We start from the raw sequence: 22,356 nt of genomic DNA on the forward strand, positions 1-22,356 counted from the left end.
TAAGAAATCACTATAGTGTTTCCTTTGGAAACTAAAAGATTTGACGCTTTTCCTATTCCTAGGGTAGTAAAGGTAATTTTCGTAGAAAAGAATAGTCAGTATAAAGGACTGAGGAAGACAACAGTCATCAAGATTGTTTAAAACAGTCAGCCACATTTGATTTCAGAGAGTTTTGCAAATAGAGAACTCTGGGTGTAAGCAACAACTATGTCACCTACCTCTGTGTCTCCTGAGCAGGCTGCTTAAGCACTCTGATCACTTTCTCCTCATCTGCAAAGGGGAACAATACCATGCACACCACAGGGCTCTTGATTCATTTCCCAACCCTTTATTTAGTGCTTGCAAGTATAGATTCTGTTTTATGCTGGAGACACAGCAATGCCTATCCTTACTGAATTTCTGATCTCAGGGGGAGCCAGACATAAGCAAACAAACAAGTGACTCTATAGTATAGTCATATGGGTAATAGAAAAATGTAAAGCAGGTTAAGGAGAACAGGGAATTCTTGTGGAGGTGGTCAGAAAACAACACCTCTCTAATAGGAGACATTTATAAGAAACCTGAGTGAAGGTCAAAAGTGAGCATTCCCACCAGAAGAAACTGTACGTGCAAAGGCCCTGGGGCCAGAGCATGTCTGATGTGCTCAATGAGCAGCAAGTAGCCAGAATCAGGATCAAAGGTGGCAAGGGGGCAGTGTTGGGTACAGGCCATATAAAGAATTGTAGGCCTTTATGAGGCCTTTGGTTTTTATTTTGAGTAAGCAGAGGAGCCTTTAGACAGTTTTGAGCAGAAATGTGGCATAATCTAATTTAGGTTTTGAAAAGATCACTGGCTGCTCTTTGCGAAGAGATTAAAGATGAAGCGGGGCTGAAGCTTAGAGACTGGTAGGATGCTTCTGCAATCACTCCACTCAGAGGTACTAATAGTAGCAATGGAAGCAGCGAGAACTAGCCTGATCTGGGCATGTGCTAAAGGTCGAGCCCACCTGATTGGCTGATAGATTGGACATGTGGTGTGAGAGAAGGAAGCTGTGGAGGACACCAAATGAGTGATACATGTGAAGTGTTTGGCACATGGTAAACTCTCATTAAATGGTGACTTTCAGCATGTTTGCATTTGGGGAAACTGAAGCTAGAAAGATGAGTCGATGTGTTCAAGACCCGACACAGCAATGAGAGGCGATCTGTGTGCTCAATGAGGTAATAGATTATTGCAGTGACAGAGAGCCAGTTCAGTGTAAACTTGGCCCCAACTGGGCCAGTTCCCTTCCTTGTGCCCACACTACCTGGAGTCCAGCACAGATCCTTAGACAAAGAACCAAATGCCAGCCCTTTTCCAACCTCACAAGAGTCCTGTTTCATAATCTCCTTCCCCTTCCCTCTCTAATCCAATTAAAGAATGAGCTCGTATGGGTGAGTAGAATGATATCATTCTCTCAGTCACTGATTTGGGACAGCTGACCGAACCTACGCCTGAGTCAATAGGAACACGTCTCCCACTCACTTGGCCAGCCCCAGTTTGTCCTGAATAACTTGAAGGGAACTGGAGGCTCTTTGTTCCTTTGCCCTGCAGGCAGGTGGCATTCACTGCATGCAATAAATTGAAAATTGAAATCTAAAATAAATTGTGGTATATTGCAAAAAGCCACATAAATTTAGGCCTTGATCAAGCATTCTTAGACACCTCTGTTGCAAAGAAAGTTTTCCAAGTAGAATGGGAGGCATAGTTTCCAGATTGATGATTAAAGGGAATGCGTATGCTAGAATCAGCTTGGGAGATCTGAATAACTTAAACCTCTCAGTACCTTCAAAGGTGCTATCATTTCCACTTGGCTATATTTAGTTTTCTTTGCTTTTTGGAAAAGAGATGAGGCAGCTCCAGTCTGTGTCTCCCTTGGCTTTCCCCAGACACCGTAAATGATATTGGCAGCATCCCAGCCCCACCACTCACAGAGTGAAAATCTATTCCTCCTTCTCTTGCCACGTTTAATAAACTTTATCTAGAACAATTTCTTGTGCAGTGGCAAAACACAGCACTTACATAACATACTATTTCAGAAGCACTGTTCTCTTGGGCTCTGAAGCACAGCCTGGTTTCTTTGGTGCTATGGTTTAGGGAGTGTTCTACCTCAGGGAAGAAAGGGGTCCTGATACCGAGATTATAAAGGTAGCAAGAGCCTCTGCAAAGAAGTCATATCCCGGTAGTCAAAATAAATCCAGTGGTCAAACACAGTCCTCTAGAAATAGTCACAGGATGCCGGTTTTTTAAATTATTATTAGAGGCAGCTAGAGGCAAAACACATGTGCTTCGAGGCCTTCCACTTTGCCACTTCATCCATCCTATCTGGAGACATGACAAACTGACCACTTGTGCTCATCCGAGGCCGTCACCAATACAGGGCCAGAACCTCACTCATCTGGACAATGAGTTGCAAGGGGAGCCATGGAGGAAGCAAGGCCAGGCCTAGGTCCAAAAAGGCAATGCTAGTGGGTCAGTCCAGAAGGCAAGACCTGGGGGCCAAGGTCAAGGCAAGGTCATAGCTTTAAAGAGCCAGATCTAAATGGAATAGCGCTGCCCCAGGAATCAAGCCAACAAAGCTAGCTCTTTAATACTTGACTAAAATAGACCAATACATTCTAATAATCCACCTGCCCTAGTGCAAGTTTTCTTGGTTTCAGCACCACTGACATTGTGGGCTGGATACTTTGTTGTGGTACCATCCTGTGCATCATGGGATATTTAGCAGCATTTTTGGCCCGGATCCACCAGATCCCAGTAAGAACCCACCCTCCACCCCAGTTGTGACAATCAAAAAGTTCTCCAGACATTGCGAAACGTACCCTGGGGGTAACAGTGCCCGCTATTAACAACTGCTAGTCTAGGATGACCAACCTTTTGAGTTTTCCAGGGATTGACAGGGTTCCCAGGATACAAGCCTTTCAATTTAAAACCTAGGCAGTCCTCAATCCACCCTAATTCTGCACTAACTTACACCTTCTGCTGTCAGAACCTCCTGTCTCTCAGAGCATCTCACACTTGAATGGGCATTGTCTGGAATCTTATTCAAAAGCAGTTCCTGACTTCCGTGGTGCAGTGAGGAGTCAGAGAACCTGCATCTGTAACAAGCTCCCAGCTGATGGTGGTGCTGCCGGTCTTCAGACCACAGGAGGAACAACAAGGACTTAGCCTGGAAAGCCACCCCTCCCACCGGAACCCAGGCTTTCTGCAGGGCTGCCCCTAGTTGTCAGAGCGGGCCTTCTCAACCCTGGCTGCACATCAGAGTCAGCTGCAGAGCTTTTAAAAATACAGATGTCTGGGTGCTCCAAGCCTCTCATTTAATTGGCCTGGAATGAGATCCAGTGTGGCAGGTTTCTAAAGGTCCCCAGGTGATTGTGATATGGACCCAAGACTGAGAAGTCTTCAGGCAGAAGGCTTCAAAGCAGGCACAGCATTTATATATCTGTAAAGAGACTTCCAAATAGAAGTACTGCCAAGGCAGAGGCCTTCCAAGACTCTTGGTCTTCGAGGCCCAGGGCAAATTGCTGCAGATCCAGTGCAGGTGTGAGAGTTCCTCCCACAGATGATGGACATGGCTCAATGAACCCACACCTTTGAGCAGTGGGGAGTGAGGGGCCCTGCCCTCTGCTCTGGTGCATGCACATCCGCAGGCACTCCACCCTCCTACAAAACTGCTGTTCAGTACAGCAGGCTAACATGAATTACCCTCTGCACTCAAACTGTTGGCCGTAAAGCTGTTTTCTTCAGTAATTTCCACAGGAAGGAGAAGTCTTTGGCAAAAGCCAGACATTGAGAAGGAAAGCAGTATAGGTATTCAGTTCTGTGAAGATTCATAGAGTCTGTTCCCTGTGGCTGGGGATGGAGGAAGGAGTCACCCATTCATCGGCTGGGTCTGCCAGCTGTCAGCACATGCAGGCATCTGGCTCCAATCAGGTAGCAGCAGGTACACACCTGAGCTCAGCACACAGAAAAACTGCCCATCGCTCTCTAGAATCCTGGACAGTGGGAAATGAGAGTTGAGAGAAAGTAAACTAGAGCCATGAGATAGAACTCACCATCTTCAGCCCGGATGGTAATTGGAGGAAAGCCAGGGCCACTCCCCATCCTCCAAATGCCATTCTCATCGGCTTGTCCCCAGGACCTAGAAATCTGACATCAGTGACTGGTTTCCATTGAGAAAACAATTGTTTGGGACAGAGGTCTTCTAAATCACAAACAGAGGTTTGGAGATACTTGAATGCCTTTGGTAGAAAGTGGTTTCAACAGCTTCCTTCTCTTAAATAGAAAAATCATATCAGATTAGAAAGAAAATGTGGAATGCTATAGAAGCAATGTTTAGGGAGTTGACAGTTTTGTCTTAGTGTGGGCCATGGTCTAGGTGAGATACTTCTTATTTGACAAGGGGATTGTATGTGGAATTGTGGCCTTGGATTTCATGTTCCATTTGCACCCCACATGTACCATTTGGGGATTATCCCAGCCCAAATCAAAGCCACCATTAAAAACCCTTGGTGTTTCTTTGCCACAAAAATCACATCTTTTCCATGGCACTTCTTTTACAACAGCAAAAGAACTGTTTAGTAAGTTTGACACATTTTCTCCAGTAAGACTTCAGTGAATATTAAATTTCCAGCACATTCTTTACCAAAGAAGCAGGACAGCTTATCCCCAGTTGACTCTTTGTTCCACTTGCCCCTTCCCTTTGCTGTGCTCCTGGTGGCTTCTAGGCTAATGTGGGAAGGATGGGGAAACTTGGGGAAAAGTAAAGCAGACCCTGTCTCAAGTCTTGTGTGTTTCCTCCTGCCAGTCAAGAAAGAGGAGGTGCTGATCCGAGCCGGCGAGTACATGGGTCAGCTGCTAGAACAGGCGTCCCTGCACTTCTTTGTCACAGCTCGCGTCAATGAGACCAAAGATGTTCTGGTCAAGCAGAAGTCCATCGTGCTAATAATCCCTGAGGTCATCATCAAGGTCAGTCGTAACGTCTCAACTTAGAAAAGAGAGAAAGGCAACCAGACTTGTGTTCACATGTGCATGGGCATGCTTGTATGTGTGTGTGTGTGTGTGTGTGTGTGTGCATGCGTGAATGAATGTGCATATGTGTGCTTGCATGTGTGTGCGTGCATGTATGTGTGTGTGAATGAACGTCCTGCTAAAAAAAAAAAAAAAAAAAAAAAAAGTGCTAGGATCCTCTTGCTCTTTGAAAGAAGTAAACTGTCCTATATATAGACACATACATGTAACACTTTTCTCTCCTCTCCAGATTTAAATATATAGATGTGACTGCAGATATAAATATAAGCTATGGGTATAAACACACTTGTGGAGGAAGATAAAGACGTGTAATGGCTACAGATACTTAGAACTTTCAGTGTCTCAAGAATAAAGTGGGTCAGGCATGCCATAAGAGATAGATGAACTGCCTGCAACATGTTGGACAGTAATTTGTTCATGGAGGTATAGTTGTGGACAGTAGGTTTTACAGATCAAAATATATATATTTTGTATGTGTGTGTACTTTGCAACCATAAGCCAGATGAAGAAATGAAGGACTTCCAATACCCCAGAAAGTTCCCTCGTGCCTTTTCCAGCCACTAACCCCCTGGACCATCACCAAGATAATAGCTTTTCTGATTTCTATCACCATAGGTTTGTTTTGCCTGTTTGACCAGTAGTTTTCATGGTGTCTCTCTAGTGATCACAAGAAATCTCTGCCCAAATGGTTCAAGAGACTTGGCAGAGGAGGGTCGAGGATGAGAGTTGGAGACAAATGTGGAAGCCCGTATGCCCTTACTTCTCAGACCCACAGCTGTAACTTCTGGGGGCATCTGTGGCTGCATCCAAGAGACACCTTCCTGCCCTGGAAGCAGGAAACCAGGCCTCCAGCAGGGATCCTGAGAAGTGACATCTCATGCAGCCCTTATACAGGGCTTAGAGCCCTTCCTTAGTCTCTGGAAAACAATCTTCCTGAAGTGATTAAGAGTGATTAGCACAGATCCTGCTAAACTACATTGCTCTAAAGTGGTAGATAAATCAAAGTTTCATAAAGCCGACCATAATTTTAATGGTCCTAGAGGTGGCCAGGGTGACGGCAGGCCTTGCTTCTCAAATCCTTTGCTGAGAGTCATTTGGAGAGCTAATCACTGCTGTGCAGCATTCAGAATGGCAGTGTTCCTTGAGTACCTACTGGGCTCCAGACACTGTTCTTAAAGCACTTTACATGGTTGCATTTTCAACCACCAACAATCCCACAGGGTAAACAGTATTAGCATCACTTTACAGATGAGAAAACTGAAGCGCAGAGATGTTCTATAGCTCCTCCAAGGCCATACAACCAGCAAACCGTGGAGCTGGGCTTCCAACCCCAGCAGGCTGGCTGCAAAGGCAGGGCTGGGAACCAGCTCCTTCAGCTGTTCTTATGGTCTGGTCCTGTGTGACTGACACAGTGAGCTACCCCAAGGCGAGGTTCACCCAAACTCCCAGGCATGTAGTGCCCATCAGGAGAACACCGGGCCCTTCTTGTCTACGAAGGCCTACATTGTCATGTCTCTTTGGTTCCTTTGCCCCTGTCATAGCCCACAGGCCCACCATGGCATTATCTGCACAGGATGCCTTAAAAGAAAGAATGAAAATGAGGATGTGCAGGGTTGGCAGGCAAAGTCAGAAACAAATTCAAAATGGAGGAGTGGGAATTGAGGCTGCTGCAGAGATACCATCATCCACGAGAACGTCAAGTCAATAGCATAAGGTACAGGATGCCATAACCCAGAAGCTGTCCTTCACAGCTGGCTCTTCCTACAGACACGCGGCAGCCCCTGCTGTGGGCCTGTCTCAGCTGCTTGGTGGAAGCAGCGTTTGCTAACCTTTGTGGGCCATTGAGCAGGTTTCATTTATGAGCTCAACCCGGAACCTTCCCTACCAGCAGCAAGGCCTGCATGCTTACCTAATTATGAAGTGATGGCCTGCCCCTGCAAAGGTCTCAGGAGAGAGCCTTCCCAAGCTGTGAAGTGCTCAAACCACAGCAGAAAATAGAATTTAATTGCACCACTGATAATAAACTGGATGTATGAAGGCAACTTTCATCTTTTAGGCATTATTAATTTGAAGGATTATTTGTTAGTTATCTTCTGGGTTTACTTAAAGAACAGTTTAATACCCCAGGGGTGGAATCAGAATACCTTATTCCACAAGTTAGCAGGCGTAGGCATGGAGAGAGTACTTTAAATGGAGAATTACTTTGTTTTGTGTTTCCTTCCACAAAGAAACCAGAGATGCTGTTCCTGGAGGAAACTTATGTAGAGGTGGGGACATTTGATGGGAAAGAGAATATGAGAGAGGTGGAAATTCTGGATTCTATCCATGCCAACTTTGTTCAAAAAGGTGGAATGAGAGATCATCCCATAAACTGTTTCTTAACCATAAGCCCCATTAACTCCAAGGGTAGCCTAAATCCAAATGGGGTAGAAGTGTTCCTGGATGAAGGACTTACACCCCAAGGACCACCCAGGGGTCATGAATGAGAGACTGGGTGAGAGGCCCTGCATGCAGAAGCTCCGGCCTGTGGACTGGGGACTGGGATGACACCCAGCCTCCTGGAGATATGAAATGCAGAGCCACAGCAGGGGAGGGGAGCAGGAGAAGAGGAGAGGGAGAGGACAGAGGGGCAGAGGGAAGAGGAAAGAACAGAGGAGAAAAGGAAGGGAGCAAAAGGAGAAAAAGAGGAAAGAAAAGAGGAGGGCAAAGAGGGGAGAGGAGGAAGGGACAGGAGGAACAAAGGAGAAAGAATGTGGAGAACAGGAAAAAGGGGAGAGGAGAGTAATAAGAAAAATTCAAGTTGAAATATTCCAAAGGAGACCTAGGAAGAGGAGTCAGATACATTGTACAAAACAGAACTCGGTGTGAGTTTGCTTTTTTTTTCTTCCTTCCTTCCTTTCTTCCTTCCTTCCTTCCTTTGCATTTTTACTTTAGGTTTGAGGATACATATGAAGGTTTGTACATAGATAAACACGTGTCACAGGGTTTGTGGTACATATCATTACACCACCCGGTATTAAGTCCAGTACCCAATAGTTACCTTTTCTGCTCCTCTCCCTCCTCTTACTCTCCCCCACTCAAGTAGGCCCCAGTGTCTGTTGTTTCCTTCTGTGTGTCCATAAGTTCTTATCATTTGGCTTCCACTTAAAAGTGAGAACATGTGGTTTTATGTTTTCTGTTCCTGTGTTAGTTTCTTAAGAATTATAGCCTCCATGCTCCATGATCTTTTTTTTTTCATATGTTTGTTGGCCATATGTATGTTCATGTCCCTTGCCTACTTTTTAATGTTTTTTTTTTCTTGTAAACATGTTCAAGTTCCTTCTAAATGCTGGATACTGGCAACATCACTAATCATCAGAGAAATGCAAATCAAAGCCACCATGAGATACCATCTTATACCAGTCAGAATGGCTATAATTAAAAAGTCAAAAAATAACAGGTACTGGTGAAGTTGTGGAGAAAAAGGAACACTTACACACTGTTGGTGGGAGTGAAAATTAGTTGAACCATTGTAGAAAACAGTGCGATGATTCTTGAAAGAGCTAAAAACAGAACTATCATTTGACCCAGCAATCCCACTGCTGAGTATATACCCAAAGGAATATAAATCATTCTATCATAAAGTCACATGCACATGTATGCTTATTGCAGCACTGTTCACAATAGCAAACACATGGAATGAACCTAAATGCCCATCAGTGGTAGACTGGATACAATGCAGCCATAGCCATAAAAGAAGGATGAGATCACGTCCTTTGCAGGAACATGAATGGAGCCAGAGGCCATTATCTTCACAAACCAACATAGGAAAAGAAAAGTGAACACTGTGTGTTCTCACTATAAGTGGGAGCTAAAAGATGGGAACACATGGATATATAGAGGGAAACAACATACACAGGGACCTACTGGAGGGTGGAGGGTGGAGGGTGGGAGGAGGGAGAGGATCAGGAAAAATAACTCATGGGTACTAGTCCTAATACCTTTGTGACGAAATAATCTGTACAACGTCCACGACTTGAGTTTACCTATATAACAAACCTGGACATGTACCCCTGAACTCAAAATAAAAGTTAAAAAAAAATCTAGGACTTGGAAAGGGAGCTAAATGCAGTAAAAGTACCAAACCACAATGGCCCAGAGGTCCGGAATTACCTAGGACATGTATCTCTAAATTCCGGGAAAATGCTATACTGTTTTTCAATCTTTTTGAGCCTGGGTGGGCATGCTGCTGACTGAGCCTCAAGGTTGCTGTGGGCAAATGCGCCAGACACAGGGGGGAATTATGTGAGACACAGAGAGGAGACCACAACCCTTCCTGCTCAGCTCAGTCAAAGGAAGGGTTGGGATCAGCCCCTGGTGATTATGATGACAGCAGCTATGAGTTATTAAGCACTGCATTATTAAACACCTCTCTTCTATTATCTTATTTAACCCTCTATACCATCCTGCAAGGAGGACGTTACTATAACCCCTGATTTACAGACTAGAAAACTGAGGGGACCAGAGAAGGTAGTATCTTGTAGCACAGTGGTCAGAACATGGGCTCTGGAACCAAACTATCTGAGTTTGAAGCCTGATTTCTGAACATCGTGACTGTGTAAGCCTGGACAGATCATTTCACCTCTCTGGGGTTCTGTGTTCTCATCTGTGAGTCAAAGGCAATGGTAACTCACCTCCTGGGGTTCTTGTGAGTATTTTATCAGTCAGTGGATGCCTGAGTCACAGTGCACACCTAGGATATGTTAGTTGGTGCTATTATTGCCATTATTGTTGCTTATTAATAGCTTGCCAATGATCAAGTGCCTAGTGAAGGAAGGAGAGACACTTCTGACCCAAGTCTTCCTGACTCAAAAGTCTGTGGTGGCAGCTGCTAGGTTGCAGTGGAACTGTCACAGAAAAAAAAGGTGGTCATTTACTTCACAGAGGGTTTTGTGTTCAGAAGAAAAGAGATTGCACATGCTTGAGTGGTGTGGGACATCAAGAATTAAGGCTATAGGAAGATAGATGGTCCCCAATAAACAGATAACATTCAACCAGTAGAGTTGGATGGAGTGACCACTCCAGATACTAGGAAAAAATGTTAGCAAGGGCTAGCAGGGAGGTGGACGGTGGTAGGTAGAGCAGCAAGAAGTATAGTTTAGCTGGAGTGGGGACTGGGAGCTGGGATGAATAAGGGTAACCTGGGAAAGATAGCTTGGGGCTATGTTGAAGGAAATCTGCAATTTGGGATGAGAGCTTTATCATCGACTCTGTGGAAAAAGAGGCTTCAAAGAAGTTTCTAGAGTATAATGTAACATGATTGTCAACTCTGCTTTCCCACAAGTCGGAGCTGCTTTTTCTTCCTCCCTACTCTTCAAAGGCTTTGCCCAAAGCACTGTCTTCTCTGGGCAGTACCCAGCTCAGCCCCGAAACTGAAGTTTCCTAGCTAGTTTCCAGCTGTTCTTACCTGATTGCCTTTTAGAGCAAATTTGGGCCAATCTGGCACAATATTTGTCTCATCTGTCTGAATCCAAGTCACTGTCAACCAAAGCAGGCCAGTGGCTTCCTGTTCGTGCATCCCAATGGACCCAGTCGTGGATTTCACTGGTCCCTGTGGTGATAAAGATGGAGATTGGGCTCAATTGTGCTCCCAATCAACAATTCCCAACACCCACCATATTCGAGTCAGAGTGTGTGATCCTCACATGGGAACAGGCAGAAGGAGGCAGTCATTAAACTTTAATGAGCACACATCTCTTTCCGCATGCTATCAAAATATTTTGACAAGAAAAGAAAATTTTATTACAATCAGACACAGAATTTTTCTCTGCCTTCCCATGTGTTGCTTGTTCTCACTCTTTCACTCTCTCTCTCACACACACACACACACACACCCTCTCTCTGAACTTCAGTATCCCCTTTGCAAAATGAATACACTATGATTATACCGCTCCTCCTGTTACGTACAGTCACGTATAAAACACAGCATTGTGGGGATTCACATCTGTAGCAACGTTTGCGAGAATGTGTGGCCCGTGTCCAGACCTAGTGCTGTTGGTAAATGCTCCCTTTCTCCTCCATAGTCCCATCAATGCCTGGGGGCTACTTAGGGCAGAGTGTGGCCCTCACCAGATGGCATGGGATCTCTTGAAACTCTGGTCGCCAGGTGTTGAGTGTATGCAGCATTCCCTGTGGAATGGGACTTTCCTCCTGCCAGGAAGAACCACCTTGGAGAGCCTGGCTTAAGGCTTGGGGGAGAGAGGAGGCACTCACATGTTTCTCTAATGACCTCTTCTCAGTACCCGCCATTCTAAAGCAGCTCAGGAGCCAGCACTTCTGTGACATTATCACGTGGAAAAAGTCCTGCAGCCTTTGCAGAATGTCAGCAAGCCCCGATAGAACTAATTTTCTCATATGAACTAGGAACTCTTTTGCTAGGAGAAAATGTAACCATTTTATGTGTGTGATTTTTAAAGTTACGACCATAAGCACACAGGTATGTCTCCAAATTTTTCAAGAAAAAAAAAACTTTTAAAATGAGGGCAATTGTTTCCAAGAGTTTTTAAAAGTAAGCATTTGCTTTGTACTTTTTTTGTCCGTTCGCTGAAAGACTTTCTCGTATTTATTTATCTCTTTGTTTAGTCACTCTTGCATTGATCCATTCTTCAGATCGTTATTTGGTGCCCACTCTGTAAATAAACTGTAGCAAATGCCTAGAACTCTAAAAACCATTATCAGAGAGGCCGGGCACAGCAGCTTATGCATGTAATCCCAGCACTTTGAGAGACCAAGGTGGGTGGATCACTTGAGGTCAGGAGTTTGAGATGAACGTGGCCAACATAGTGAAACCCCATTTCTACTAAAAATACAAAAATTATCCAGGCTGTGGTGGCATGCGCCTGCAATCCCAGCCACTCGGGAAGCTGAGGCGGGAGAATCACTTGAACCCGGAAATCAGAGGCTGCAGTGAGCCAAGATCCTGCCACTGCACTCCAGCCTGGGTGACAGAGCAAGACTCAAAAAAACAAAACAAAATATTATCAGAGAAAACTTCAACAGTGAGAACATTTTCATTGCATTTTTCTGAAATAGGGAGAGGTTGCTGCTACTTTCTTTCAGCACTGGCCTAGCTGTTTAAGGTGGGCAGTTGCTGTGTTTTAACCTGAGCTAACCAGCACTTACACAGAGAGCCTGGGGTGCTCCTCTTGCAGGGACAGTGTACATGGGGCCTGTGAAAGAGGCTTCATCCATAGAAATCGACTTCAACAAGCAGAATAGCTACAGGACCAGCGGTGACTGGTCGGGCATTGTATAGGTAACACAAGACCCATGGGAAGTGTCACTGTTGACCCCAGAGAGGGGGCAGAGACCTTCCTCTGGGCGGCTTCCCCCTAGCCCAGCATTTACCCCTGTGCAGATTGTGCCCGTTTGGGGGTGTGAAGGAGACAGTGAGGGGACCCAGTCCAGCCCACTCACCAACCACCAAGCCCTGCAGCTTGACGTGGAGCCTCATCACCTCAGAAAAAGGGGGTCCCTTTTCCACTTTGCACAGTTACACCCTGGCTCCAGCCCCATGTCCAAATCTCTTTCAACTTGGGACACTAGCCTGTTTTTTCTTAACAACCAACCTAATGCTGTGTTCTAACCGGAGCTTTTCATAAGATGTCCACAATTTTTACCGAGGTTGACAGAATCCTCTTCAGTCTCCTACAGCTCATACACTGGAAACCTACCAGCATGGAGCAAGGAAGGGTGGACGGCTGTGGCGGCTCTGGCCCCACACCTCCCACATCCCATTCATACAACTGTATCCCAGAGGACAAGTTAAAATTGGGGAAACCACTTGAGATGTAATGACAGTGTACATGACAGTGACTGGCTACACTGTGAGACCTAATTATAGTTTCATTTAGTTCTGCAAATATCACAAACTTTTCATCAAGGCAGAAAATGGGAACAAAGGCTATGTGTTTAATTATCCCTGAACGCTGACCATTTTCCCCTCCATGTCCACAACCGAGCACATTCTATCTCCAACCTCCTGTGCTTTCTGTGGCTCCACCGCACTCCTGTCACCAGGATTCCCCCCTGCCCACCCCCATACCCTTCAGGGGAGGCCGGGGACGGGAACCAAGAGGTGGGCTTCTTCACTTCTCCCCTTTGTGGTTCTCTTCGCTAGTCCCTGAGAAACCGAATTCATGTCATTCCCCATAGAAGACCCTGTAAGTGAGGAGGTTCTCATGATCACCCTGGCAACCTGTTCTCCCTTTAAACCACATATCTCATCAATGCTAGTATGTATCAGATGCTCTGTTGTGTGATATTACATTGAGTCAGCCTACTAACTGCATAAGAAACTGAGGCCCAGAGAGGTCAAGCAACTTCTCTAAGCACTCACTGTGGCAGCCCCCGATCTTCAGCCCTTGCATCCAGCTTGCTCTCCCTTCAGCTTGGCCTGGCATAGCATCACTGCGTGCATCCCAGTCACCTCAGTTATGTCCCTGACACCATTTCAGGTTATTTGTGGAGAAAATCAGAGGTATTTATCTGTGAGACATAAGGGACTCTGACCAAGGAAAGCCTGCTTACCCCAGGGGACGCCGGGAGGAGACACCTTCAGCCCTGCTCTCATAGCTGACTCTCCATCCATCTCTGTGGCTGCTTTCACAGAGGATTGTGGCCATGGGACAGACCATGGGTGTCCTTAGTCAGCCAGGATAGATGATCCTAGACTATGTCTATGAGTGAGCCCTGCTCATCGAAGATGTTCATTTCCATCTCTCCCTTCAGGACAGCTATAGAACAGTGCATATTTTAGAATGAAAATGACAAGTCACTGGTAATTGTGGAACCTAAAACATAATTTGCTCTGTGCATTTCATGTTTGCTATTTTTTTTAATCTTAAAAAGACACACATGAGAATAACCAGTCTCACATTCAAGTCATGCAATCCCAGTGTGTTTGGAATACTGGTTCTCTTTTTAAAAATGGCATCTCTGTCATTTTTAAAATAGAACATCCCGGACAGTGATTCCTATTATCATCAAGTAATATATATCAAGGCCCCAAGGCTACCTTGTCACGTTTTTCTCTGGCATAGAAATCTAATTCCTTCTCTATAAAGTCAAAAAGAAAGAGGTGAGTTATAGATGTTTTCTAATTTAGTTCAGGGTCAACTTACAATCATCATCCTCAACTGATAGTTTAGTGATAACTGAAAAGGTGATGCTGCAAATGGTTCTTTGGTGGATTTCAGAAAATAAAGGAGCTATTCCAGCAAAAAAAAAAAAAAAAAAAAAAGTTTCTATTTTTACCTCTCTTCTGTCAGGGATCACAGTGTATGTAGGTTTAAAGATAAATGTTTTGGTCAGAAAGACATGGATTTATATCCAAGTTCTGCCAGATTCCTAACTATGTAAGCTTTTTATCTTCTAAATTTCAATTTCATATAAACAGAATGAGGTTAATAATCATGTCCAACCCCAAGAGCATTGGGCTGTAGCGAAGACTAAATAGTGTAAGTAAGATGATGGACAGAATGCCTGCATTACTAAGTAAACACTAACTACGTAAATGTAAGTCACTTGTTACTATTGTTGTCATTAATCAGAGTCAGGATCATGTGTGGCTGAGCAAAGGCTACGGCCCCAGACTGTCTACATTTGGGTCTCTCCTACCCTACTTACTAATGGTGTGAACTTGAGAAAGTTATTTAACTTCCTTGTGCCTCAGTTTCCTCATCTATAAAATGAAGACTCCTAATATTTACCTTGTAGTGTTGGGAGGATTAAGTGAGTTGATGGAACTTTCTAGGGTAATGGGAACGTTCTAAATCTGCTCCATCCAGCACAGTAGCCACCAGTCACATGAGGTTGTTGAGTTCTTGAAATGTGGCTAGTGCAACTGAAGAACTGTATTTTTTATATTTCACTTAATTTTAATTAATTTAAATGTAAATAGCCATCAGGTGACTAGTGGCCACTATATTGAAAAATATAGACTGAGAACACTTCCAAATCGTCCTAGAACCATTAGCATTAGTTAGTAAATACTCATCTAAGTGTCAGCTAAAAGCAAGGGTAGTGCCTGTGGTGATGAGCAGAGTTTACAAACAAGAAATTGCTTCTTATCAACAGTGATCACAGGCCAAGGGGGAGGAAAAAATTCAGTGTCCAGTAATATGTGCAATACGTGATTGAAAGAACTTGAAATAAGGGCTGTTAGGTGCACTAATAAATCCTGTATACCAGATTGCCAACTTCATTTATTGTTACTTTTTCTCAAACTTTTTCCTTCATTTCAGTTTCAATTTTGAATACAGTTATGTATTCGTGTGTGTGTGTGTGTGTGTGTGTGTGAGAGAGAGAGAGAGAGAGAGAGAGAGAGAGAGAGAGAGATGGAGTCTCGCTCTGTGGCCCGGGCTGGAGTGCAGTGGCACAATCTTGACTCACTGCAACCTCCACCACCCAGATTTAAGCAATTTTTCTACCTCAGCCTCCCAAGTAGCTGGGACTACAGGTGCACACCACCACGACCAGCTGATATTTGTATTTTTAGTAGAGACAGAGTTTCACCATATTGGTCAGGCTGGTCTCAAACTCCTGACCTCATGATCCACCTATCTTGGCCTCCCAAAGTGGTGGGATTACAGGCGTGAGCCACCGCACCCTGCCACAGTTATGTATTTTTAAAGCATATGCTCAGTGGAAGATATCTTGTGATTTCTAAAAAAGTAATTTCTTCCCATAAAGTTTACATAAGAGAAAGAGAGTATGTGCGTGTTAGTAATTTTCCTGTTTACCAAAGAATCAGAGTCATAAAATAGTATAAAGGACAGAAATGCAGGGTGTCAATATCAGTAAGTGATACAAGCTTGGAAAAGCATCATATTACAGGTTGATTTTTTTAAAACAGAGATATTTTAAATGGAATACTGAGAAAAACTTAAGGCCATCAAATATATGCAAAAGCATTCAATGTCACCAAGTAAGACATATGCTTTATTCTTTTCTCTGGCCCAAGTAATGAATACTCTTCTCTAAAGTGAATACACATAAAAGTTTCTTCTTGAACTAACCTTCTCTAAATTGCCTGAAGGCTCCCTTTATTTAAGGTTTTATGAGAGCAAGAAAATGAAAAATATGACTATGCAGATATGGAATTATGTTTTCAGCAATAAAGAAAAGGGAGCTTTGCAGATTCCTAAAATAGTGCAATGCAAACAGACATTTTCTCCCCAAATAGTCATTGTTCTCAGCATTTTATAGGTACCATAGCATGATGTATCACTGAAATCAACACATAACATGAAAACACTATGTGTTGGCAGCATTTTCCTCAAATGAAGCAAGGAGAGGGAGACACCTCCGGTTACATTTCCCAAGCAGAACACGGTGATGTTGAGCGTTGGGCAGCCTTTTCTATTTAGTGGGTTTGAGTGTCTAAGGTTCATTATCATCAGTAGTCAGGGACAGGAAGTTCATATTCTCAGTGCAGGAGGCAAATGTCGGTAAAGGGACACCAGCCTTTATTCATTGCAAAAGAAACACACTACAACCAGAGGAGGGCTTCTCCTCTCACCATTCCCCAGGGTTCTCCCCACTCCCCACTCCAGCTTCAGGGAAATCTGGGAAGAACTGATACACCCATGCCAGCATCTAATTACAGAGGCAATACTGGAAGCAAACTGATTGGGCATGACATATTAAATTACCTGAGAAGGTTTAATCCTCTGATCATATTCAGACCTGAAGCCTATCTATGAAGGCCCAATGCATGGGCCAGCTTCTCAAACACTAAACATTCCCCATCACTGTCACCAGTGACCTGGAAGGGTGTATTTCACTTTCCACAGCATAGGAGGCTTCATATAGAGCCAGCCTACTGATATAGAAAGGGTTCTTAATCTAGGTTTCATGGGCCCCTAGAAAACCATGTATAGACTTTGTAGGTCTATAGTTCATCCCCTAAAAATATATCTCTATATTGTATATATCTTGTATTTGTCACTGTGTATGTCTGTGTGGAGGAAGGGTCAGTAGCTACTATCAGATTTACTTTTTAAGGAGCTTATGCCCATCCTTATATAGCATACCATGGAGAAGACAGATGGCTCCAAAATATTTTTTCCAGAAAGAAAAAAGTGATCATACCAAACACTTTTGCCAGTAATGTCTCTGTAGCAGCTCCATCTTCTCCAACGTAGAGAACTTTTGTAAGTGGTATCTTCATTTTGTATTTTTTAATACAAAGATTTTTCTTAATACAGGACATTTATTAATGCAGAAAAAAAATATCAAACACCCTTGAGAATTAAATTAGGGACATGATGTAAAGTATTCTGATGTATTTCTACACCCTCAATATCTGAATTGATTGAGGCAGGGCATCTGGGAAGAAAGTGAAAAATTCAGTTTGTCTTCCACGTTTTCTCTGTACCAGTTGTCCCCAGCTGGAGGGCAATTTTGTTGCCTTAGGAATATTTGGCAATTCCTGGAGACACTTTTGGCTGTTGATGGCTGGGGTGCAGGGCTGCTCTTAGCAGGCAGTGGGCAGAGACCAGGGATGTTGCTAAACATCCTACATTGCACAGGACAGTCCTGCAACAAAGATTCATCCGGCCCAAAATGTCAGTAGTGCTGAGGCTGAGAGGCCCTGATCTAAAGCATGACTACTGTTTTTACCAAAGTCTTCAAACCAGGCTAATCCCTCCGCACCTCACTTACCAGCCAGCCACAAAAGTAACTTCCAGTTCATGTTCCAGTTTGTCAATTGTTTAACCAGTCTCCTCCCCATGGGACCTTATTTATTCTCAGTCTTGTTACTGGGCTTCAAATCCAACACTGCTCCCACTGGTTTGAAAATCTCCCTTACTTCCTGTCTGGCATTTTGGACCTCAGGACAAAACAGTTTTGGTTGTTTTGTCATTGCTGAGTTGTTGGCTTTTTCCAGCTCCTCTGACCTCATAGTAGGACTGCATCTTAGAGCCCAAGATCTCCAGTTAGACAGACTTGAACTTGAATCTCAGCTTGGTCATTTAGCAGCTTCAAATCCTCATGCGATGCCTGGCACCAATCCTGCCCCAGAAAAATCTTCTTCTTCCTAAGGGAATAACTATTATTATCGTATGATCGAGCTAATACAAATATAGCTCTCATGTTGTGAAGCTTACATGAGAATGTATGTGAATTACGGTTGTCAGCTGGGGCTGATTCTTTGTAATCAACAGGGGTACTTCAAATAAATGAATTACAGGATCTACTCATTACCAGATTGAGAACTGCTGGTTAAAGTGCTGGGCTCCTTGCCTGGCACATGATCCATGCTGTCGAGGTGCACCTGCTGTTGTTGCTGCCATGACCATTGTCTGCCCCTCTCCTAGTTCCCCTGAACCCAGCTCTCCACCACTGCCCTCCAGGATATGAGGATTTAAATGTAACAAACTTGGGGAATTGGCTGAAAGTTTCATTTCTTATATAGACTTAAGAAATCCCATAGCCATTACTTTAGTCACAAAGCATGGCTTGATGAGTAGAGCCATAAGATTGTATTCTTCTTTTAATTGATATATATTAATAATACATTTGTATGGGGTACATGTGATTTTTCTATGCATGCATACAGTGTGTAATGATCAGATCAAAAAGATTTTATTCTTGACTGTAGAGTCAGTAATTGAGGGTCCTCTCCTCTGAGCAATGTCCTTCCTCTTTACATCCATTCTTAAAACGGGCTCATTTCCGTATGTTTTCTCTTATATAATATAGTGGCTAAAGAAACATGGTGTAGTAATGGCTGGGTTGTTAAATAGAAAATCCAGGCATCCAGTAAATTCCATTTTTGAGCCACTGACTTAATTTAATAAATATTTATTGGGCATTGGTACTGAAGTACTAGGTATTGGAGTTAAGTGGGCTAAAACATAAGGTGAATAAGACAAACCAATCAGAGCTTCACTACTCTAAAAAGCATCAGCTGTAATGCATTGAGTCTTTGTCACGTGCCTTGCAATGTGTTAGCTGTCTTATGAGCATATCTCATTCCAAACCTTTCTTGCAAGGGAAGAACTATTATCTTATTCCCAAGTTACTTAGAGCTTATACAGATCCATTCATTTGGCATACATAGCTCCTGAACAAACAAATAAGTCTTATAGCCACCTGGCATTTTGCAGTACTTTGCTTTTATGTTGGAAAAGCATATGGTTCTAAAATATGTGGCATACAGTAAACACAGCTTAAGGTATAGTAATAATAAGAGCATTCTACATAGATCGCCCCATAGAAGTGTCAATCCATTTTAAAGACAAGAAAAGCTGAGTCTCAGAAAGCCTAAGTCACCTGAGGCCTCACTGTTAGTAAGTGTTGAAGCTGGCACTGAGCTCTGACTGTCTCCTGTGGTGTTCTTCCAAATACCTGATACTTCTGAGAGTCATTATAGATAAACTCATCAACAAATAACCTTCTGTTCTCCTGGACTCAAGATAAGGTGGTTGCAGAAGAAAAATCTCCTTTCCTTATTTTACCATCCAGGCTCCTCTTCTTTATGTTCAACAGTAAGGACTCCATGCTTGGCATATTTCTTCTCAATGTGTCTAAAAGTGAGAAGAAACAAGTGCCCTGAAGCATTTTCTATCTCTTGATCTCAGGAATCCCCTGTGTCCCGGAAGGAAACTTGATGCCTATCCAGAAGCAAAGTTCACTTGGCTGCCCTCACCGTGGAAACGCGTTGCCACACCAAATGCACTTCCCCCTCCTGCTGACTAAGAGCAGCCAGTGGCCACCGCTATTGACCTGAGCTCTAATTAAGCTTGTTTTATAATGAGGAAAAGAGTACGATTCTAATTAGTAAATTTCTATCTGTGCTCGATAGGTATCCCCCAGTCAAAGCAATAAGCTATCCTCATCACACTGGTTCCATTGCCAAAAAAAATAACTGTATTGTGAAACCCTAGCAAAAGTGAAGATGGTTCAGGCAACAAGAGAGCGGAATGAGGTTTTATTTGCTGCTAATGAGCTGCATTCTCTCTCTTAGGTCCGTGGCGCTCAGGTAGTTGGTTCTGACATGATTGTGACAGTTGAGTTTACTAATCCCTTAAAAACAACCCTGCAAAACGTCTGGATACACCTGGATGGTCCTGGAATAACAAGACCAATGAGGAAGATGTTCCGGTAAGCCCTGGGTTGGGGAGAGCAGGCAGGCAGTGCAGAGCTGTGGGAAGCTTTCTCTGTGTGTGTCTTTTCCAAGCATAGATCCCCAGTGAAAATGTCTGGGAAGCTGCCTCCTCCTTGCTGACCGTTTCTGTGGGGCATGGAGTAAAACTAGGACTGATTTGACCTGCACGTCCATTATTCAATCCTTAAAGCCACCCTAATGATATAGATACTGCTATTATCTCCCTTCTGTAGCTGAGGGAGTTGAGGCTTTGAGAGGTTGACTGATTGGCACTTAAGTTACAGAGTTTATGAAAGCAGAGCCAAGATTTAGACTCAAGCTGGCGAATTCCACAACCCAAGTTTGAGCCATCTTGCCATACTACCTACTCATGTATGGATTCTTCTCATCTTTATTGAGGTCCTAACATGTGTCAGATACTATGCTCAGAGATGCCCCTTTTCATGGGTCCTTTGTCTCCAGCCTCACCTCACACATTTTACCAACCCAATGAGTGTCTACAACTGTTGAATTCAGTTTTTTTTTTTTTTTTTTTTTTTTTTTTTAGTTGAACCTAAAGAGTTCTAGATGGTTCCCCATTCAGGGGACCAAAGATGACCCCAGGCTTGGCAATGACACGAATGAAGCTCAGCCTCTTCCACACACAAACCCCTTCAGATTGTGCTTGACAGGTCTCAGTTTCTGTAACTTCTACTAACAAACAGTGTGACCCAACAAGATAACCCATTCCATGATCAGGTAGCTCTAATGGTAAGGAAACATTTTTCAACCATTTGATCCTACTAATGATCCTAATTCTGCCATCTGGACTGACACAAATTAAGGCCCATCTCTCTTCCACCTTATGGTTTGCAAATGTTTACAAATAGCTGTCTCATCTTCCTTGAATCTTTTCTACCTGGGGCTAAATATCTGCCCTGACTTTATTTCTCTCTCCTCTAACATGGTTTCGGCTATCTCTCTCTTCCACACACATTCCAATTTGTCACTGCTCCTCTTAAAGTGTGACACCAGAATGGATCCCAATCTTTGAGGTTTATTACTTTCATTTCTACCACAAATAAGTCCTTGTCAGCATCAATCAATCTAGCACATTTCCTGTGGGGTGACCTTCTAAGGCATAGAAAGGGAGGTAGAGGACTCTGGAAACTGCCTCGTGACTAGATATGTTAAGAATTTTCCTGACACCCTTTATGGAAGCAACCCCACTCTGGAATGTGTGGAATAAATGCAAGGCCTTACTTGTCCCCTCTGGGACACCTTTATTACCCGTGAAGGGCTCTCTGCATTTCTTTCAAATTACAATGCTCATAGCTTCTGCATCTGATCATTTAAGAGATGCCTTATTGTGGATGCAATAAACAACAGAGAAAATAATCTGAGTGCTTTTGAAACAATGCAAGCACAAAACATAACAACCTTCCTGTGCTAATAGGAAAGTCGCAGGAAAAAAAAGGAAGTAAATTAATAATCAACCCCAGCTAGATGGAGAGGTCAGCAGCCACACTCCTGCTTTCATCAGAAACGACAGTCTTGCTCACCCGTTCTCGCACCTTCCCACTCGAATCAGATGCAAGAATCGTTCAGGCAAAGTGAAACACATTTCCTCTTCCAAAGAGCCCCCTGCTGTATCCAATTTTTTCTTTCCAAAACAGTAACCCCACCAGCTTCATCTGAGTGTGCTAGAACTTCCTCTATCTTCACACCTTGGCTGTCATCAGACTCTCACCTTAGTCAAGACCAACACATGAAAAAGGACACTCCATGTCTTAGACCAAAGATGAATTATCACACAGGGCTATGACCCACCATGTGGGAGGCCTCAGGCTCAAAGTAGGTTAAATCTCCAGATGCTTTGTATTCTTTATATCTGGCATTGGGGTGGAGCAAAGCGGAGTGAATGGGGAGAAAGGCTGAACAAGGCCTGTCCCTACATGGACATAGGTGTCCTGCCCACACACTGGCTTAAGGTACTATTAGCAGTTACTACAACAACACCTAAGTCTAGGCAGAGAAGTAGACAGACAGACAGTTAGCTGGTCTTAGTCAGTTTGAGCTGCTGTAACAGAAATACCGTAGACTGGGTGACTTATACAACATTTATATCTGACACTTCTGGGGCCTGGGAAGTCCAAGAACAAGGTGCAAGCCAA

The 22,356-nt window shown here is 43.7% G+C and overlaps 1 protein-coding gene across 3 annotated transcripts in view; it reads left to right on the top strand.

Annotated features, from left to right (window-relative positions):
• Positions 1 to 22,356, top strand: part of F13A1 (coagulation factor XIII A chain) — a 164,905-nt gene that overhangs the window by 134,045 nt on the left and 8,504 nt on the right. For all 3 annotated transcript variants that reach the window (XM_032250040.1, XM_032250042.1, XM_032250041.1), the window contains exons 13-14: positions 4,826 to 4,986; positions 20,063 to 20,199. In XM_032250040.1, coding sequence (XP_032105931.1) covers positions 4,826 to 4,986; positions 20,063 to 20,199 — 298 coding nt within the window. The remainder of the gene's footprint in view (positions 1 to 4,825; positions 4,987 to 20,062; positions 20,200 to 22,356) is intronic.

Source organism: Sapajus apella, unplaced genomic scaffold (genome assembly GCF_009761245.1).
Source record: "Sapajus apella isolate SASKATOON/1434 unplaced genomic scaffold, GSC_monkey_1.0 scaffold70, whole genome shotgun sequence".
NCBI lineage: Eukaryota > Metazoa > Chordata > Mammalia > Primates > Cebidae > Sapajus > Sapajus apella.